Genomic DNA, 20,203 nt, shown 5'->3' with positions numbered 1-20,203 from the left:
AAACTCATGTTTACTTGTCTGAATAGGATAGAGGCATATCTTACATTAGTGGTAAAAAAACAACTAGCAGCAGTAATGATGACCATCATGTACTCTTAATAAACATTTCAAAGTAATGGGCTTTTAATTAATTTAAAATATATTCAAGATGACATTATGATGCAGAATTAAAACAAATAATTATATATATATATTCTGACGGGGTGTACTGAATAATTATTTGTTTAAATGTTGCATCATATCATAAGATCATAGAAAGAGTTGCCAAACATTACCTGTTTCATGGAATTTATATTGTTCATTAATTAACAAAACTCAATGAAATTGATTATTTAAAATATGTATCATTTCATAAAAGCTTAAAATTTGATTTCAAATTAATGGTGCTTCTTAGAATTGAGGAAATACAATGTATAACAACATTGTACTGATGTATTTAAGTATGAAATAAAATATTAAATATGTGGAAATCTTTATCTTAAAAAAAAAAATTAAAATTTTTACTGTTTAACATAAAGTTTGCACCAAAACAAATGTTTTCATCTAATTTCATTATCCATCATAAAGTTCCATTCTAGTACAACGAACTTTAATATTCTAAACTGGCTATGAGTAAATTTAGGACATCTAAGCACTTAAAAGTTCAACACACAGCACAATATAGCTGAGTAATACTGAAAATAGGTTTTTAAAAAGCCTCAACATTAATCAAACTGTTTCAAAGAATAATGTGTTGCAGGTTATATACATACACTTAGTGTAAATAGTAATTTGTTTTATGTATTCATCTATAGAATTTTTGTTATCTAGCTTATTTTTAAAAATAAAAATAAGGACAAAAAAACACTCAAAACAAGTAAAACGGCAAGGGCATTTTTGGGACAAGACTATGTCTTGGAGACTCAGGGCTCAACTATGCACTAAGGAAAAGAGAAAAATAAACACTAACTAATGAGGAAAAGCCAACACCAGTACTCGGGGGCAGGTTTCGTTGCTGCCATGGTTATGACTGGTTGTGTTGTTATGGGCCTGTTCTTGGCTACAGTAAGCAGGAAGATATTTGTACTCGAATTGTCCTGATGTTGCTCTCATCATTTCTCTGGATGGCAAAATGACGAGAGCATGAGAATACATGCATAATGTGTGTCACAATGTTTGGATTTCAAAATTTCCAATGAGTAATGCATGTGCTCATCTTGCACTAGCACCTGTTTGTAGAAACAGTGTTGCCATTTTGTATTTTAGTTTGACTCTGTTCTCAGACCCCTGACTACCTACAAGTCTGGTTTTTTTTTAATGTATGCATGATTTGGGCACCAAATACTCTGTGCCAAATTGCAACTCCTGACATGTACTCCTTCATACCTCTAAGGTGTCCAGCCATTAACAGCAGTTCAATTTTGTAGACAAGACATATATATAATTTTTTGATGAGACTATTTTATTGTATGCATTTCAAAATCATTTTCACATTATAATGTTATTTCAAATTACTCTGTAGGAAAACTTCTTTGCTGTCTCCTAAAATTATTTTAAATGAGAGAAACTTCTTTCTACATCTAGGATGTGATTTGTGCATACTTGAATGCAATAATTTCATTTAGAGAATATTCATGGTCTGCTGTACATGTATAGAATTTCTGCAATAGTACTTTTTGTTAGCCAATCTGGATTCCTTTTCATAATTTTTTTTTTCATATTTTGCTGTAATTGTTACATTAACTATGCCAGGAGCTTTGAGGAGACTATTATTAGTTTCATAGATGATATCAATAGCTCTCACCAGCAGTAGTCCTTTGCTCTCCAATATGATTTCGGATATCTCCAAAATTATTTCAGACGTATGCCAAGTCTGCTTTAATAATTGAGCATCAAGACATCGCAACTTTGCATCCCCAATTGCTGCTGCAGCAATTTGATTTTCATGAAGCTGCAGCAATTGCTGCTGCAGCTTCATGAAAATCAAATATTTGAATTACCTGAATATGAAGTAAACAAAATCAGCAATTAAGTTAATTTAATAAAAGTATCTTCTCTCATCAGCTTTATCCATTGCTTCAATGTGGTTTACATAACAGAATGCAGCTTTCAACCATGTACTCCAACAGATCAAAACTGGCTATGGTGGCAGAGGAACATTTAGAATAGTTTATCTAAACACTTATTTTTGAAAGGCATTTCAGAAAACACTTTTTTCACTGAGTTATCACTGCATTGATTGCTGGAAAGCAAATTCTTATATTTTTGAACAATTAATTGTGATCTTGAGCAACACATATAATAGGGAACACTTTTTGGATGAACAGCTTTAAGAATTTTTCCTGCCTTCAACATATAAGAGACACTGTTTGTGATGAAAAGAAGAAACTTGTCATTCACGTTTTTTGCATGTCATAATAACTGGATGAAAAAAAGGAAGTATTGTATTCACTATAGAAAATAGCCACAGAAAAAGCATTTAAAGGATAAATATATAATGGAGTTACCATAATTTTCATAAGGTATAATTAAATGTACTGTACAAAAAGCATCATGGACAGCTCTTGCAATTGTTGAACTGTTAGTTGCTTCAATTTCTTTGGAAAGCATCAAATGTGGTATAGCAGGAGCTTCAGGATTAAGTTTTCCTACTATTATGTTAACAATGAATCTCCTGCAATGATCTGGCATTTCATCCACAGAGAGCCAAAAACAAAATTTACCTAAATCACATCTTATATTCTCTAGCATGTAGAGTAACAGTGATGATGGTAGTTACTATCAAAAAGTTTAATTCACAAAGTAACTGTGAGAAAATGACATACTTCTTAGTATGTCTATTCTAAGTAATGCTTTTATAGAGTAGATTCACTGGAACATTATAATTGATGTTTTATAAATTTCTTTTTTTCTTGCAAATAAAATAATAATTTTTATATTTTTTAAAAGTATATGATTGATTACAAAATTTTCTTAATACATTGACTGATGCTAAGATTATTCAATATGTTTGATTAAATATTTTTAATGGTTTTTTATATATAAAGATTATTTTCTTGTCCCTTTTCAAAATTTTAAAATAGTTCATTATGTTATTAAAAAAATTAAATATATTAAATAATAGTAGTAATAAATTTTTAAATGAGCTGAAACTATATACATATATAATTGTTTTGAACAAAAGTGATGAATAAAGTATTTGGGACAGTTAAGTTTATATAAGGTAAGCCTTTGATTTAATGGACTTTGGATTTAACAGAATTTCTGTCCTAAAAGAAAAATTTAGAACTTTTTTGTGAATAATCATGCTAAAAGAATAGATCAATAAGTCAGCATTACTGATGGGAATACTACATTTATTACAGATACCATATTTATTCTAATAAACAGCACCCTTTTTGAGCTTTCAACTGTGCTATTTATTAGTGTATGTTTATTATTTCTATTTTTTGTGAATTGGATATGACTATTAATTAACGGAGGGAATCCAGTAACTTTTTTACTTATTATTTAAACAACAATGCAACACTCACACTTTATTTTAATATAAGGTAAAAGTGACAATGCTGATCAGGAAGTGCAGTTTTTCAGTTTACAGTAGACAATACATTTACTATTAGAGGGCACTGTCTATTAATTTTTTCAGCTTGCAGTTTTGCTATGTATTAGAATAAATATGGTATTATAGTGGCATGTATAAATTACTCAATGTACATTAAAATAATAATTTGTTCATATTTATACATTATAATGATATTTTAATACATTGTAAATTTATTACTAATGTACTGTACAGTACATTTAATACTATGGCATTTCAGCAATTTGGCAACCCTTTATCCAATTTGTTCATTAAATCAAAGGCCTACTGTATATGTACATATTTTTAATAAAAATTATCATAATCTGTCTTCAATAACATTAATAAATTATAAAATTAGAATATAAATGAGTAATTATCAAAAGATTTGATGTTTCATTGAATTTTTTACTTTCCAATGCTGCTAGTATTTCAGGATAAATCCTCCACCTGTTCTTGTAAGTAACTGTTCTTTAAATAAATTTGTTATAACTTGAGTTTTTATACAAATTATATTTTATATATTAATTAGAAATATTAATCATCTGTTAATTAGTATTACTTCTAGTAAATTAATTATACTGGTTTTGAATTTAAATGAGAAACATTCCGATAAAAAGGAAATGTTATCTGCATTTTTATTTACTTAAACATTTCTTTTTTAATGGGGATTAATATTAAGGAAGTTTATTGAATTAGAAATAATTCTGCAAGTTTAGATTACTGTAATAATGTAAATGTTATCTTTCATACATAAATGATATAATTATAGTATGTAAATAAGTTTTTATGATTTTTTAGAAAATACAAAAGTCAGTGCAGAATATTGAACTAGCATGTTGGCATTATGTTCCATTTTAAGTTTAGAATTTTAATAAAATGTTATAAATTACTTAACTTATAACATTTTATTATTAAATAGTTCCTTACATTAATTAAAAGTAATACTAGTTTGTGAAAATTATAATAAAAGTCAATTATTAATTTCTGTTAGTTATAAACAGAATAGGCTTATAATTGCAAAAGAACTATTAAAATAATATAAAACTATCATTTCTAAACTGTAGTAATAAAGTTTTTAGTTGTTTGAAATAATAATAATATATAACATATTTTAAATCTTTTTAGAATGGTAAATTTTTAATAAATAGTGTAATGAATGCAAATTAAAAATTTAAATTTTTATTTTTAATATTTTAAATATTATTCAAGTAGTGATATGTAATTTCTCTAAATAGTTTTTATTTTTGATTAAACTCACTATTAATTAATTGATTAATTGAACTATATTTATCAAATACAAAACAAATATAAGAACACATATCAATAATATCTACTGAATTTTAAAATCATGGAAAAGCTTTTTTATTTTTTTTACATAATTTTGAAATGTAACCAAATTTGGTATGGTGACATTTCCAGACATGCAGAAGACATTTTCAAAAAAAAAAAAAAGTATTTGGTACTACTATTTTTTACTCACCACTAGAATGATTTTGACACTGCAAGCAACATTTTATTTGTACAAGGTACCTATGCTATACAGAGGTTTTAGCAATGAAGGAGAAACTGCTCAATATGTTTCCCGTTCTGAAGACAAAACCTAAAGACAAGGAAGATTGTGTTTACTGGCTGGCCTTAATTGATTTTCTAGGATTTTTCTCACATGCAGTGTGATACAGTCTTTCATGGTTACCAAATTTTCAACATTCCTTGATAAAACACCTTTTTAGTGTCTCCATAACCAAAATTCACATAGATTAATTTAAGATCCAAAATGCCAAAAGAAATACAGTGATGAGTTTTGGTGTTTTTTTACTTTCTTGAATGTTATAGAATATAACATAGGGAAAATATGGTGATCAGTCAAGTTCTGACTCACTCAGTTTTTTTGCATTTCTCAATTTTTTAACACTCCAGTAACCCAAAAATGTAAAAATGCCCTTACGAAATGTCCAGGGTGGGGAAATAGATGGTGGTCATATGTCATGTCTTGAGTATGGTCAGACTGGATAAAAATTTTATTTGTTAGATTTTCTTAAAATCTTATCTCTATTTTCAAAATCAAACCTTTTTCCTTTTTATTATAATTAATAATATAAAAATTATTATTTAAGAAATCTGTTAACAGATGGTGCCACACACAATTTTAACTTTGTGCTGATGTGCCTTAATGTTTTTTTAAATTTAAATATTTTTTAAAAAAAAGGTATTTATCATAATTCAACAAAATTACTCCTTTCAAGTTTGTTTTTGTTGTTTAAATTTAATATAATTGAAAAGTATCTTCCTGGTTCCTTTAAGTTTTTATTTGCGTGCTGGGAAAGTTGCCACCTTTTTTTTTATAATGGAAATGTCTTTCACATCCTGAAATGCCACCATACAAAATTTGGTTGCATTTAGACTATTAAATACTTCTCTAGACAGTGTTAAATAAGAGTAGTTAATTATGATCATATTGTATTTTAGATAATCCAAATGCTCAATTTTGTGCTGCTTTGTCATTATGCTAGGTTATGTTTTTAGTAGGTTTAAACTGAAAATATAAAGTAAAATTTTTAAATGTTATTTGTGTTATTTTTCTTTTTAATAAAATCAATTAAGAAAATTTTGTGAAATTTAATGACTCTCCTGATAATGACATATTTTAATGCTTTCCATATTCTTTGTATAAGGAAGAGAGGTCAGCAATGTGTTTCATAATTTCATAATAGGATCTTTTTAATAAGAGTTCTTAAATTCTTGTTATATATTCATTATTATTGGTGCAAGAATGTACTTATGATATGAGTCATAGTATTTTAACTAGCTCAATATTCCAGTAGGGACTGTCCCTAGCTGTGTTCAAAAATTTTTTATAATTGTTTACTTATTATATGTATGTTAAAAACATCAAAAAATTATATAAAATATAATATATTTTTAGAAGTGTATAATAAACAATAAAAACAAATAATAAAATCTAAGTAAGAAAACTTAGATACAGCAAACTTCTACGACACTCACGAGATGGTCAGTGTAGTAGTTTAGACTGTTCCAAGGCGTCACTGGCATTGAACATGTTAATAGCATAAATCATATAGCTGAAGCATGTTGATGTTGTTTGAATTCTTTTTTCTTTCTAAAATTGCATTTATTATTATTTTGCATGATCCAAGCCTGAATACTATATTCCATTAGTCATGTAATTAAAATCAGATCAATGAATTAAATTATATTACAGTGGAACCTCGCTTAATGAGCATAATTCGTTCCAGAATCTTACTCATAATACAAAACACTCGTTAAGTGAAATAATTTTTCCCATATAAATTAATGTAAAATATGATAATGCATTCCATGCCGAAAAAAATACTCAAATATTTTACATATAACATTTATTTAAAAAACAATTATACAATATACATTGTTAAGGAGCATCTTTTTCTTCATCTTTTCTTCTAGCACGGAATGAACCAACCTGGAATGCGAATTCAATTTGCAGAAAACAAAAAGAATCACAGATAATATATCTGATAAACATGCCAAATTCTTGGGCTATGTAAAGGCTATAATTAAATATTAGAAATTAAATAATTATAAATAATTAATTTTTAATTTAGATATTTCTAAAATTTAAGTTGGAATTGGTCATTAAATTTAATACAAGATGCCAGCATAACTGTCTACCTCTAGTCAAATTAATTAATTTCTAATATTTAATTATAGCCTTTACATAGCCCAAGAATTTGGCATATCGTTTGGCCTGTTTATTATATAACGAGCTATGGTTGTTGATGTTTATAAGTAATATGTGTGAACACGAGTTTGGAAAAGTGTGATCACAAGCAACACTAAGATGCAAACGAATGAGTGCTAAATACAGACTAATAGAGCATGCGCACAATCTGGGACTTTCCCTCTCCTGTTCACTTGTTAAGTGAGTCATTTTTTAACAATTTGTTTTGCTCGTTATGTGAAACACTCATTATGCGAGGTGCTTGTTAAGCAAGGTTCCACTGTATTCTGTTTGTTATTCTAAAACCAGTTTTTCTGTATAAAGCAATGGTATCAGCTTTGTTTTAACTTAAAATGATCACAATCTGGTTCTTTCTTTGCACAATTTATTTTTAAGCTTCCCATCATCTAGATCATTTCCAAATAAAATTGAAAATGGATAAGGAGAAAGAGAAAATTGCTGTCAGAAAACAGTATCATATTTTAATGTGAACAAAAATGTCTTGCTTTTGAATAGCAGTGTCATTTTTGCTTATTTCTGTGGTTTCAATCTATTTAAAATTTTTTGGCTTGTATTGTTTTATGGAAAATAATAATTTTTTCATAAATTAGCAGGAACATATTTAAAAAGTGATTGTTTTTTTTTTAATGTTGATAATTATGATATTGTTTTCTAAATTTTAAATAATAATTTTTCAATTACTTTTTATAAACTGAAAGATTGTCAGAAGCATATTGAATGACAGTATTGTTGAAATTCAAATTATAATTTCATGCATTATCATACATTATTTAGAAGATTAATTTTAAAGTCATAAATTTATACTTAAGTGTTGCAGAGCTTCAAAAAATTGTAAACTAAACACTCTAAGTGTTCATATAAAATTAAGCCTGAATTACACTGATAATCAAATGATAGTTAGATTAACTATTGGGCTAGAACTTGGCCTAATTAATTACATAGATATTATATAATTTGAACTAAAGGGAGACACTTATACTGCTTTCTTATATTAAATTTAATAATTAGCGAAATAAATTAATATTTAAGAAAAACTGAAAGATTGATTAAAAATAAAATTTTACATGGCATATATTTATTATATGACATGCTGCAATAGGTATGTCATAGGCATACTAAGAGCTTCATGCAAATCATTCATATCAAAAGGCAATGAACAATAAAATATGATGGTAAAAGAAATGTTGTATTAGTAAAAGTACTAATATATCACATCATTTTAATGAATTCTTGATGATGTAGTTAAATTCTGCTAAATTAAATTCATTGTTTTAGAAATAAACAGAAAATAAACAACTAAAAAGTTATTTTTTTATGTACCGTACAGTACATATAAGTTTACAATGACATTCATATTTATAATTAATCAAGCTTGATTCAATCTTTAAAGTTCAGATGTTATTTAAGTAAATAAAAAAATTAGTAGATAAATATAAAAATTGAAAACTGTTTGTTGTATAAACAGAAAAATAATGATTTTAAAAAAGATTGTTCAGCTTTTTATTTTAGACTACATGGTTATTTCTAATACAAATGCTATAAATCTCCAGAAGCCAGTTTTCTACAAATTATGTACAGTACATAGGTTATCAGTGATTATTGTATATGTATGCAATAGTGTATTCAGAAGTACTCAAAGGGTGCTTGCTTAAAAATTAAAAATATTTGAATAATTAATAAGTACCTTTTATTAACGTATGCACAATGATTGTATTGCAGATGGTTGGATAAACTATATTTTCCATTATAAATATTTTAAAACAATAGTGTTTGAAGTTCACACAAATAAATTTTTATTTTTTAATAGGGAGGCTTAAACCCCTGTAGTGGTCTCCTTATATCTGCTACTGTGTTTGTGTTTGTGTGTGCCAGAAATGTTTGAAGGATTCATTTCTTAGATTATTATTTAAATTTTCTTCTTTTATTGAATCATCCATTTATACTTTTTGAAGAAAACAGAGTTATTTACAGAGCTATGATTAAAGATCTTTTTAAGTTTTCTTGATTTAAAATGTAATGCACTGCTTTATTGCACTATTCACTTCATATGCCCTATTTTCATCCTGATGGTCTGGGATTAATAATATGTAAATATGATATGTAAAAAATAATGTGAAACAGAATAGGAAATAGACCATATGTATAATATATTTGTTTGTATATTTACAATACATTGTATTGTAAACTAAAAGGCAGATTTCATAGAAAACTAATGAACAACTATGGAAAGTATTCTATTTTACAAAAATTAAATGTCATCTAAAAATTTAATAAAGAAAATTGAAGCAATTTGTAATATCTAAATGTTTTCATATGTAAAATTATATATTTATTGCATAAATAAAATATTGAAATAGATTTACTAGTTACATATATACATTTCTTAAAATTAAATATGAAATATATTGGGAAAGTTATCAATTTACATAATTTATCTGAATAAAATAGTTTTATTTATGATTAGTTATGGTGACTTTTTATTTTAGTAGAAAATGCTTTTTTATTATTGATTTCTTGAAAAATGCCTTTAATAGACTAGATTTATTATTTTATTTGGAGCTAATGCATACAGTTATTCTCAAATGTTTTCATATCAAAAGATTCATTTGTTTATTTTATTATCTTTAACATAACATTTTAAGTCAGAAGTTTGAAAAACAATAAATATTTTACTTCTTTTCTCATAATTACAGAATTGAAGTGATGCTAAATGTTTTTTAAAACTGTTATAAGTTAAATTGAACAACATATAAAGACTAAATCACCAAACAAAATCTGAAAATATTTGAGAATCACTGCGCATTCTCTTCTAAAAAGCATCACTTATTGTTTTTATCTATTACTTAATATATTTCATATTGAATTTTAATTTAAAAGTTATATATGTATTTAAAATGAAAAAGCTTTTGTATTAATACATTCATGCAGATGCTCATATATTTGTTTTGTCTTCAAGCTTAATCATTGTTTTGAGAATAATTAAAAAATAGCAGTTAATGGACTTGCCTAACTACTTGAGTTTATAGAAAAATCAATCTCTCTCAATAATAGTCATAAATTATTAAAGATTAAAATTAAAAAAACAATTTGGACATGTAATCTGTCCAGGAATATTCTGAGGTTTGCCCTTTAGATTTTGCTGATTAAAACAGTCAATAAACAAGAAAATAATTAAAACAATAAAATTACTTGATAGTATCTCATGATTATCATGATAGAAAGCAAAGCAAAAGGCATATAATCATGTCTAGAATATTTAGAAGAATGATTTTAATTTCATAAACATTTTCAAGAATACATTCATACTGTTCTAAAACTTATTCAACAAATTTTTCTTTATTTGAATGCTGTGCAAAAAAAAATAAAATAAAATTTTTGTTAGTGAAACTTAAACTTACAAAAAATCAATTTCAGCACTTAAATTAACTTGAATGCTTTTTGAGTTTAAATAAAAGTAAATAAATATAAGGTATTCAATTATATTTAGCCAATTGGAATATGCTTTTAAAACCTCAAACTTAGTCTTCTGAAAACTTTTTTTTCATAAAATTAATTTTGTCTGTCAGATATACTGTTCAAATTCATATACAGTAAGTCGTCTACTTACGAACTTAATCCATTCGTAGCGGTCGTTCGCAATTCGAAAAGTTTGTAACTCGAAAAGACGCTGTTTGGTGCAAGAACTTAAATACAATGTTGTTTTTACAATTATGTAATGTTTAGGCTACTTGAATAATGTTGAATTAAGATTGTTAAAGGGAAGTATAAATTCAAATTAATCACATGTACATTATTTATTAAAATTACTCATTTGAAACAACTACAAATGTACATATGCATGTACTGTAAATGTTTTTAACGTAAAACTTCAAAAATAAACTTGACTGTACATAAAAAATAACCAACTGCACTTTAATAGTAAACAAATGACACTATGCGCGATTGACACATGACTACAGTCCAAACTCAACTAAGAGCCTCTCACCTACCTCTCACGCTCATGTTAACCTGCCATCTGTCAGCTTTGTTCGTAACTTCGAAAGTTCGTAAGTAGAGGACTGCCTGTACATTCCTTGAGAATTAGTTTGTGCAATTAAAATAATATTTGCACTTTCTAATTAGGTAAATCTGTGAATCTAAATTTTGTCACATCTTTCTATTGTTTATAAAGTTCTTCCTTTTATTTGTATTAGAAGCTCTTCTATAATTATTAGTGAAAAACTCTTGTTTTTTCTATAAATTTCAAGCAGAACTCAATCAGCAGTTGCTTTCATAAATAGTTGTGCAGAAAGAATAGAACCTTGATTTGTGGATTTAGTAAAAAATACAGATATGATTTTTTTTTAACAGTGGTGGCTTATGATAAGCACTGCAGAATTGCAACACCCCAAAAGAAAAATAAAATCAGAAAATAATTCCTCAATTTTTATTTCATTGTAATTCTATATATTATTACCCAATTAAAATTAATTTCTTTACCAGCAGTACTGATCAAATAATACAGTAAAACCTCATTTAGCAATTAGGATGCGTTCCTAGATGACAAAGAACTAAATAAAACAGCATTAAACAAGGTCATTTAACCCATAGTAAATAGGAAAAGGAGGGACACACAACCAAAAATAAACAAATTTTACTTTAATTTTAAGTTATTTTTATATTAATTTTCATAATAATATATGTTACATGACACAAACATGCACACAAATATGAAGTTCATTTTTGTGATAAAGGTCCTGGCTCTTCTGAAATTCTTGTTTTTTGCAATGAAGTCGTCTAGTGTCATTTGTCGTTTTCTTTTTCTCTTGTTAAGCAAATGTTGATAGCTGGAGATTGCATCCAAAATGCCCTGTCTTGCTTTTGCACTCCTTTCAAAATCTAGAACATTTGTTACAATTTGATCAACGATTTAGTTATCTTTACCAAACTTTTACTAAGGAAATCTGTAGAGAAATTCCTTGGGTTCTTCATTTTCAGAATTTCTATTTTCCAGTTCTACATGAATTCTCCCAGTTCTTGAAGGTCATCGTTGGTAAGCTCTCACCAGAAACCTTCAACAACTCCTCAATATCCTGCCCATCTATATCTCCTAGTCCTGTTAACAATTTTGTCAACCTAATCAGTACAGCAGGATTAGGAGATATAGAAGCTCTTCTCATTGAGAATCCTTGGATACCTCTGATTATACCTTCTTGTTCATGCATTTATCAGTTAATTCTTGACAAATGAGGTCGATATTGCCTATGGCCTCCATAATGTTATATTTTTTCTAAACTTTCACAATTGATTCTTTATTTTCACCATCTGTTTTATCAATGTTTTATTAAGTTGTTGAAATATGTGATGAAGATAATAAGCCTTAAAATTTGATATGACTCCGTGATCCATCAGCTGAATTAATGACATAGTATTGGGTGATAAGAAAACTACTTCAACCGGAATGTTTAAGTGTTTAAGTCATACAAGTTGGTGAGATGGCTTGGAACATTATTCATCAGTAATACAGCCTTTGGTTCAATTTTTTTAAATTCACAGGAATGTTTTATGGATGGACAAAAATATATGGTAAACAAATTTTCAAAAATGTCTCTAGTGATCCAAGATTTCTTATTAAATTCCCAAATCACAGGTAAACTAGATTTTAAAATTCCTTTTGTGGCTCTTGGCATTTTGGAATGATACACAAGCAGTGGTTTTAATTTAAAATCACCATTGGCATTACCACCCAGAAGAAGAGTGAAATGGTCTTTTGCTGCTTTGAATCCTGGTGCTCACTTTTCTTCACATGATATAAATGTGCACTTTGGCATTCTCTTCCAGAAAAGTTTTGTCTTGTCAACATTAAAAAATTAGTTTTGAAGAATAATTCCCTCTTTCAATTATGGCTTTTAAAGTTGCTGGAAAAGCTGAAGCAGCTGCAGTATTTGCACTCGCTGCTCCTCTGGTGATTTGAATGTTGTGGAGGTTGCTTCTTTTTTAAATTTATCAAACCAACCTCTGCTAGCTGCAGTTTTTACTCATATCACCTTTTTGATTTTGAATATGATTAAAAATACTTATGGTTATTTTCATGATTATTTCCTGACTTAGTGACATGTTATGCTTGATTTCATCATCAATCCAAATCAAAGGTGTTTCTCCATTTCCTCTGAAACATTGCTTCTAGATTGGGTAATCTTTCTTGCAAAAGACGTGTGGTTGTGGTTGCCGACAACTTAATTTTGTCCTTGTTTTTTTAAAATGGTTCATATAGTAGAAGTAGACAAATTTAAAGCAGTTCCAATGTCAACTTGATGATCACCATTTTCCTATCACTTCAGCACCTTCATGTTAATGTCAAGGAAAATGCTTTTTCTTGTTATTTTTGTTTTAACCATATTATCTTTACACCCACTCATTTTGAATAATATAGAAAATTACAATAAATTACAAATATATTAATGAAATTGAACTAAATTGAATATATATTAAAATTTGGTTAATGTTACCTATGGTAGCGAACATGGCGGCTTGTCTCTGAAACAGTGGGGATGCACGTTCTAACCTAACCTAGCCTATTCTAATAAATTACCCCTATTCTAATAATTTGGTTGGCAATAATTATGGTAATTTATTAGAATAGGTTAGGTTAGAACATGCGTCCCCACTGTTTCAGAGATGAGCCGCCATGTTCGCTACCATAGGTAACATTAACCTAAAATTTTTATAGGGACTAATTTTTAGTGAACAAATAGAATTTTTATTGATTTTCTTATACATTAATGTCAATGATTACAGCACATAAATTAATAACATTTTATGCAGCACTCCAAATTGTATTGATATCATGAACACTGTTTCATTGCTAGTGAACACAATGTATGAAAACAAACACAGATTAGGGGAAGTACAGTGTTATGATGAATTTCTACCTTTTGCTAATTGGTTTGTGTTTGAGAATAATCATATTATATCAATGAAATTCCATGATAATTTGAATCAGTGTAAATTTTGAGTGTTCTTAGGCTATGAGCAGACTGCATTATATTGAATCAGTGTTAATTGAGAAAGCGCTAAACGAGGTTTTACTCTATATGAAATAAAAATTATTCTATTGGGGCAGTTTCATGCTATGCACCCTCTTGTGGTGGTACTGTTAAACAGTGCAGTGCTGTCTCTTGCATTTGGCTTCTGCATCTCACAACTTTAACACTGATAAACAGTTTGCTTTATTATTATTCTATATTTGGTGGCAAGAGCATATTTATGTTCATTTCATATCATGAAATATTTGAAACAGCACTGAATTGTTTAGCAGTTCTGTTGAAAACAGTATAGCCACATGACAGAAATTAGTTACTGAGTTAGAACAGAAGTGCAGAGTACTTTGTGGTCAGTAAGTGTTAACATGGGGGAAAAATTGAATCTTGAATTAATTTATTTTAATTAAATTTAAAAAATATATTTTATGAATGCAATATATTATATATTGCTATTGCACATATAAATTGCTTGTTATGTAATGTAATAGTAGTTATTCAGCATCCCCACATTAGAAGTCATGAGCCACCATAGCATTTTTGTAAGCTCAGTTAGTTCTCAAAAAGTATAACATGAAGTTGCATAATGGTTTTGAAAGATAAATTATATTTTATATAAAAGAAGTTTACAACAGACTAAACTTGATTTTTAATTTTAAAAGTCTCTTCTATATCATAAAATATGACAAACACACAAAAAAAGTTTTTAATTTTTATTTTGAAATTATACAAATATTAAAGGTAAAAAAACTTCAAATATTTATGCTACAACCAGAATAAGCACATATTAAAAAACCTGTGGCAATCTAATTTACCAATAAGCTGGAACAGCTGACAATTGACATTAATAGAAACAAACACCATATATACTGTACTTACTCCATCAGAGAGCATTTAATGGAATTACAAATATTTTTTATCTGAGGAAAGCCTCTTAATGCTGCCAAAAACATTTTGTAATTTCATTAAATACTATCTGCTGGAGTAAGTATTATCGTGTTTGTTTGTGTTAGTGTCAAACTATTGCAATTTTGACTTTCAGCTTTTAACCATTATTAAATTAAATTGATTTTTTAAAAATGAATAACGAACCTACTGGAACTGGTATAATAAAGAGAAAACAACAACTTTCTTAAATTCCAGCAAAAGTTTAACTATATAAAAACGTTTTCAACTGATTTCATCAGTCTTCTTCAGTTACTCGAACAAAAAAAACAAAAAGAACGAACCAAATTCAAATTTACAAAATCACGAGAATGGAAAGAATTCTCGTGATTGCGCAGACTATGCAAAAACGATGTACCGATAAACGGTAAAAAATGCAAATTCTTGACAAAAAAAATGCAGATTCTTGACAAACTATATATTTTTTTCTTTTAGTTCATCTTTTAAACTATTTTAACACTTTTGTTGCTGCCATTGAAGGGAAAAGATGCACTGAATATGCCAATTGTTTCTTTCCGTAATGTATGATACTATTATACACAAGTTCAGAATTTAAAAAATTTCATTTCAAGCAATAGTTATGGAATTAGTAATACAACATAACATACTCTGTCTTATGACATTAAAACCAACATTTTATTCAAAATTGCAAGTACTTTTGACAGTTTGATATGTAGACAATATCTTAATCATTTGGAAGGCTTGGAGGAAGAACTATTAATATTTATAGAAATGCTGTTCTTGTCTACTCTTTCATTTCATTCACCATGAAATATGAGATTGATGCTAAAATATTGTTCTTGGATCTGATTATACACAGATTCTCAGATGGATTTATGACAGATTCTCAGATGTTATCTGTGTTCCATAAATTTAATGCCCTGTCCCATATAATTCCATCAACAGCCTTCCAACCCCAGTACGTAAATTCCACCATAACGGCTCTCATATGCAGGGCATTTCTCTTCCCCTGTAGTCAGGCAGCAGCTGATGATAAATTGCAATTAATGTCAGTTGCAGTACATAAGATGGGTTATATACCTGCAAAATTCAAATACCTGGTTAACTGAGTAAAAAGAGCACTCTTTCTGCTATCCTCTCTGAACGCAAAAAGGATATTACCTATACAGGGTGTTCGGAAATTCCCATTACAAACTTCTAGGACTTGTAGAGGGGAGTGAGTACATAATATTTTGATTAGGAACCCATGTCCAGAAACATACAGTTTCTGTTCTACAACGGTTTCAATTCAGATGTTTAACTCTTCCGCTTCTGCTTGAGGAATTTGAATTAGCCGTGACGCAGTGCAATTACTAGGAAATTTAATTATTCTACACGTCATCCTGTCTATCCTATTGCATACCATGACAAGAAACTCTGAGACTTTTCTCTTTCCCTCAGCAGAAGTGGAAGAGTTAAACATCTGAATTGAAACCGTCGTTGAATGGAAACGGTACGTTTCTGGACATGGGTTCCTAATCAAAATATTATGTACTCACTCCCCTCTATAAGTTGTAGAAATTTGTAATGGGAATTTCCGAACACCCTGTATACAGTCTGCAATACTATATTTGGAGTTGCTGTTGTTAGCTTTCACATGTACATTCAGAAAATTGTCCCACTAGTTCTTCAACATACCTTACATAGGCTTTTATGCAATGACAGAGATAAAGTCAAGTTGCTGGAAAAATCGGGGATATACATTATACCTTTACATCATCATCTCTTGGAAGCAACAATTATATTGGTGCTACTGTTAGAATGCTTCAGACACACATCCAAGAACATCAGGAAGACATGAAATAATAGATATACTACAGAACTGGCCAAAAGGGTCCTGGACAAAGATTATGAACTCTTCTGGTCCCATGTATTAGTTCTTAAATAATTCCAGGATAGAAGAACATTATTCTTGTGGAAGGCATGTTATATTTCCTTCCTCCTACCATGTAACATCATCACCCTCAATATTTCCAAGCCATTAATCATGTTATATAATCAATTAAAATCATAAAACTATGGATTATTATTGTGTTTCATTTTTTATCATTAACTTTATTTTTAATAGTTTCTAATCTTTATTTTCATATTTCTTACATTTCATAGACATGAAGCTGGAAAGTTTTTAAAAAGTTTTGCCTGTTGTTATGTTTATATTTTGTTTAAATATGAAAAATCTTGTTCAATTTGAGTCTAATTGAATCAGCCAGAAGAGGATAAGTTGTAAACTGTCAAAAGTACTTGCAGTTATGAATAAAATGTTGGTTTTAATGCAATAAGACAGAGTATGTTACATCATAACATTAGACTAGATTGTTATTTGGTATGGGGTGCAATTATTTTTCTTATTTTATGGAATTATATATGATGACACAAAAGTGAGTCACTGGCACCTATTTAAGGAAAAATCATTATAATTAAATTTGAAGTCCTGGGTATGAAACCAAGCAATAAAATATAATTTCTACAATGTTTCTTACAGGCATTTACTTTAATAAAAATTTCTTACACTTCCAAGTAGTAGTAAATAAAATCTGAAAAATAGTGTGCATGCAATTTACCAAGAACTTCTAGCATTTAGATGATGCAAAATTACATCAGTTGGCAGTGAAAGTGTTGAGTGATGGTTGAATGCTGCAAAATAATTTTTAAAAATGTTAAATTGTTTTTAATGCAAGAATTTGTTGAGATTTCACCTTTTTTTTACAAAAAAATTTGTCACTATGGAACATTAATATTTTTTTAATAAACAATTTTTAGCTTTTATTTAAACTCACAAAGTCACTCATTTAATTAGTATTTTGCATTTAATTTGTCTAAATTTCAACATATATATTTTTTTTCAAAGCATTTTTATTAATTACAATATATTCGATGTTTGATTTATTTTTGTGTTAATGGATTCAGGCTATCATTTGCATATTATCAGTCATAAACCAATCGTAAATAAATTATTTATAGCAAAATTTTTGAAAATAACAACTTTTTATTGCATGAAATAACTACTATCAAATACTTCTAAGATTTTATTTTGGCAAATGTGTTTATTAATTTTTGAAATAAAAAGTTTAATTGTCAAAGATACAAAGATGTTTCATCTGTTGTATCTTATAACTTAATCTCATGCTTTATTAATAATTATTTACATCAAAATCTGCAACAATTGACAGTTGTGTCAAGTACAGATATTTATTAAATTAATACTGGATATGATTGATAGCAGTTTAATTTTGAATGAGATACTACATCTTTTATATGAAACAACAACAATAATAATAAATAAAAATTTATTTCCAAATTAACAGGTAAATTCTCAATGCAGAAGTGATGTAAAAGTAATATAGTTGAAACATACAATATTACACCAATGTAAATTTTCAAAAAATGCTTTATCTTAAACAGTTAATAATCTCATTTTGAAATATAATTTTGTTGAAACTTTCCAGATATGAAGTAACAACTGCTTAAATAGAAAAATGATCCTAGATTTTTCTCCTTGTTTGAGGTAAAAGAATCATCTTTTGTGATATATATTTGCCAGACATCGTGTATACTTTTTTTTATAATAATTGTAACTTTTGATTTTCTATGTTTAATATTTTATTATGTTTTACTTTTAATGTTTCTATGTTTATTTTTGTTTAAAAAATTCAAATTATTCTTTTCTATACTGTAAATTATGTGTTTAATTCAGAAGTATTTTTCTATTTAAAGAATTTATTCCCATCATGAAAATATTGAAAAATAATTATGTATTTGTATCAGTGAATGTTAATTTATTAATTGTTTATTGTTTTGTAATTACTGTCAAATTAACATGTAAATTAAAAATCACGACTTTATAATTGCTATGTTAATATTTTTCAAGATTTTTGTTAATTCTCAGTTCTTACTGATATTAAATCATTTTGTAATTTTCTGAACTGTGATAAATTATAGTAAACGTCTATAATAGATCTGATAGTGATGTACTGTTTTTCCCTTTCTTTCTTTCTCTCTCTCTCTTTCTCTTTCTCTCTCTCTCTCTCTGTTTTTATTTATTTATTTATGTTTTTTAAATGGTTCAGAAAAATTATATAATTTTAGAAAATTATTATTGTAGTTGGACTTAAATTCAATTAATTATTCATATTTTAGTAATATATTACAAAATTTTGCTTAAAGTTTTTTATTTTAAAACATGTGTACATTTATTTTTAAAGAATAGAAAAAATGAATTAGCAATTTATTTAAAAATAAAAATCAATAACTTTGGCATTTATGTACTAATATAATACATAATTGTGAATTAATTATAGAATATTTCAAAATACTGATACTTTTAGTATAAACTATGGAATATTTTTTACTATATTTAATAACAATTGTAAAAAGAGAAATATTTTATTTCTGTACCAGAAAAATGAATCACTGTTTTTTATAAATAATTAACTTAATATCCTTTCTGTTTTATGAAATTCTGTGAAAAAACTAAAATTATTTGTTCTAATGTGCAATGATAAGTGCAAATTAATTGTCAACAGTTTTCATTCTGATAAAATTACAAAAAAAATTTTTGAATTTTTAATAGAAAAATCTGTATAATTCCTAAATATCAAATAAGAAAAAATATAGTTGACATAATAACATAAATAATTGATGTTAAAAAAAAATTATTTAACAAAATCAATGTGCTAATTATAATTCAAATAAAATGTTTGTCAAAGGAGTTCAAAATTCCTATTAAAAAAATCACATATACAAATAGCTAGTTTTTGAAATGAGAAAAGTTAGTATAAAAGAATTGAGTTTAAAATTATACTATCCAATTTGAATATAAAAAGTGTGTGTCAGAAATTCTAGATAAAAACTAAATTTAAAATAAAAATTTTGAACGAATAAGAAGTTTATTAATATAATCATTCTAGATGACTATTTGTTCTAAAATTGACGTGATGTTTT

At 27.2% G+C, this 20,203-nt stretch overlaps 1 protein-coding gene across 6 annotated transcripts in view; it reads left to right on the top strand.

Moving 5' to 3' along the window:
* The window catches only part of LOC136989043 (peripheral plasma membrane protein CASK-like), a 262,489-nt gene that overhangs the window by 153,732 nt on the left and 88,554 nt on the right, over positions 1-20,203 (top strand). For 3 of the 6 annotated variants that reach the window (XM_067287109.1, XM_067287105.1, XM_067287106.1), the window contains one exon: positions 3,988-4,017. The exons of the other annotated variants lie outside the window; for them this stretch is intronic. In XM_067287109.1, the coding sequence (XP_067143210.1) occupies positions 3,988-4,017 (30 nt within the window). The remainder of the gene's footprint in view (positions 1-3,987; positions 4,018-20,203) is intronic. 6 annotated transcript variants of the gene reach the window in all.

This window comes from Centruroides vittatus, unplaced genomic scaffold, assembly GCF_030686945.1.
Source record: "Centruroides vittatus isolate TY-2023 unplaced genomic scaffold, ASM3068694v2 scaffold_435, whole genome shotgun sequence".
Classification (NCBI taxonomy): Eukaryota; Metazoa; Arthropoda; class Arachnida; order Scorpiones; family Buthidae; genus Centruroides; species Centruroides vittatus.
The sequence above is the reverse complement of the archived record's forward strand: the minus strand, read 5'-3'. Positions and strand labels throughout refer to the sequence as shown.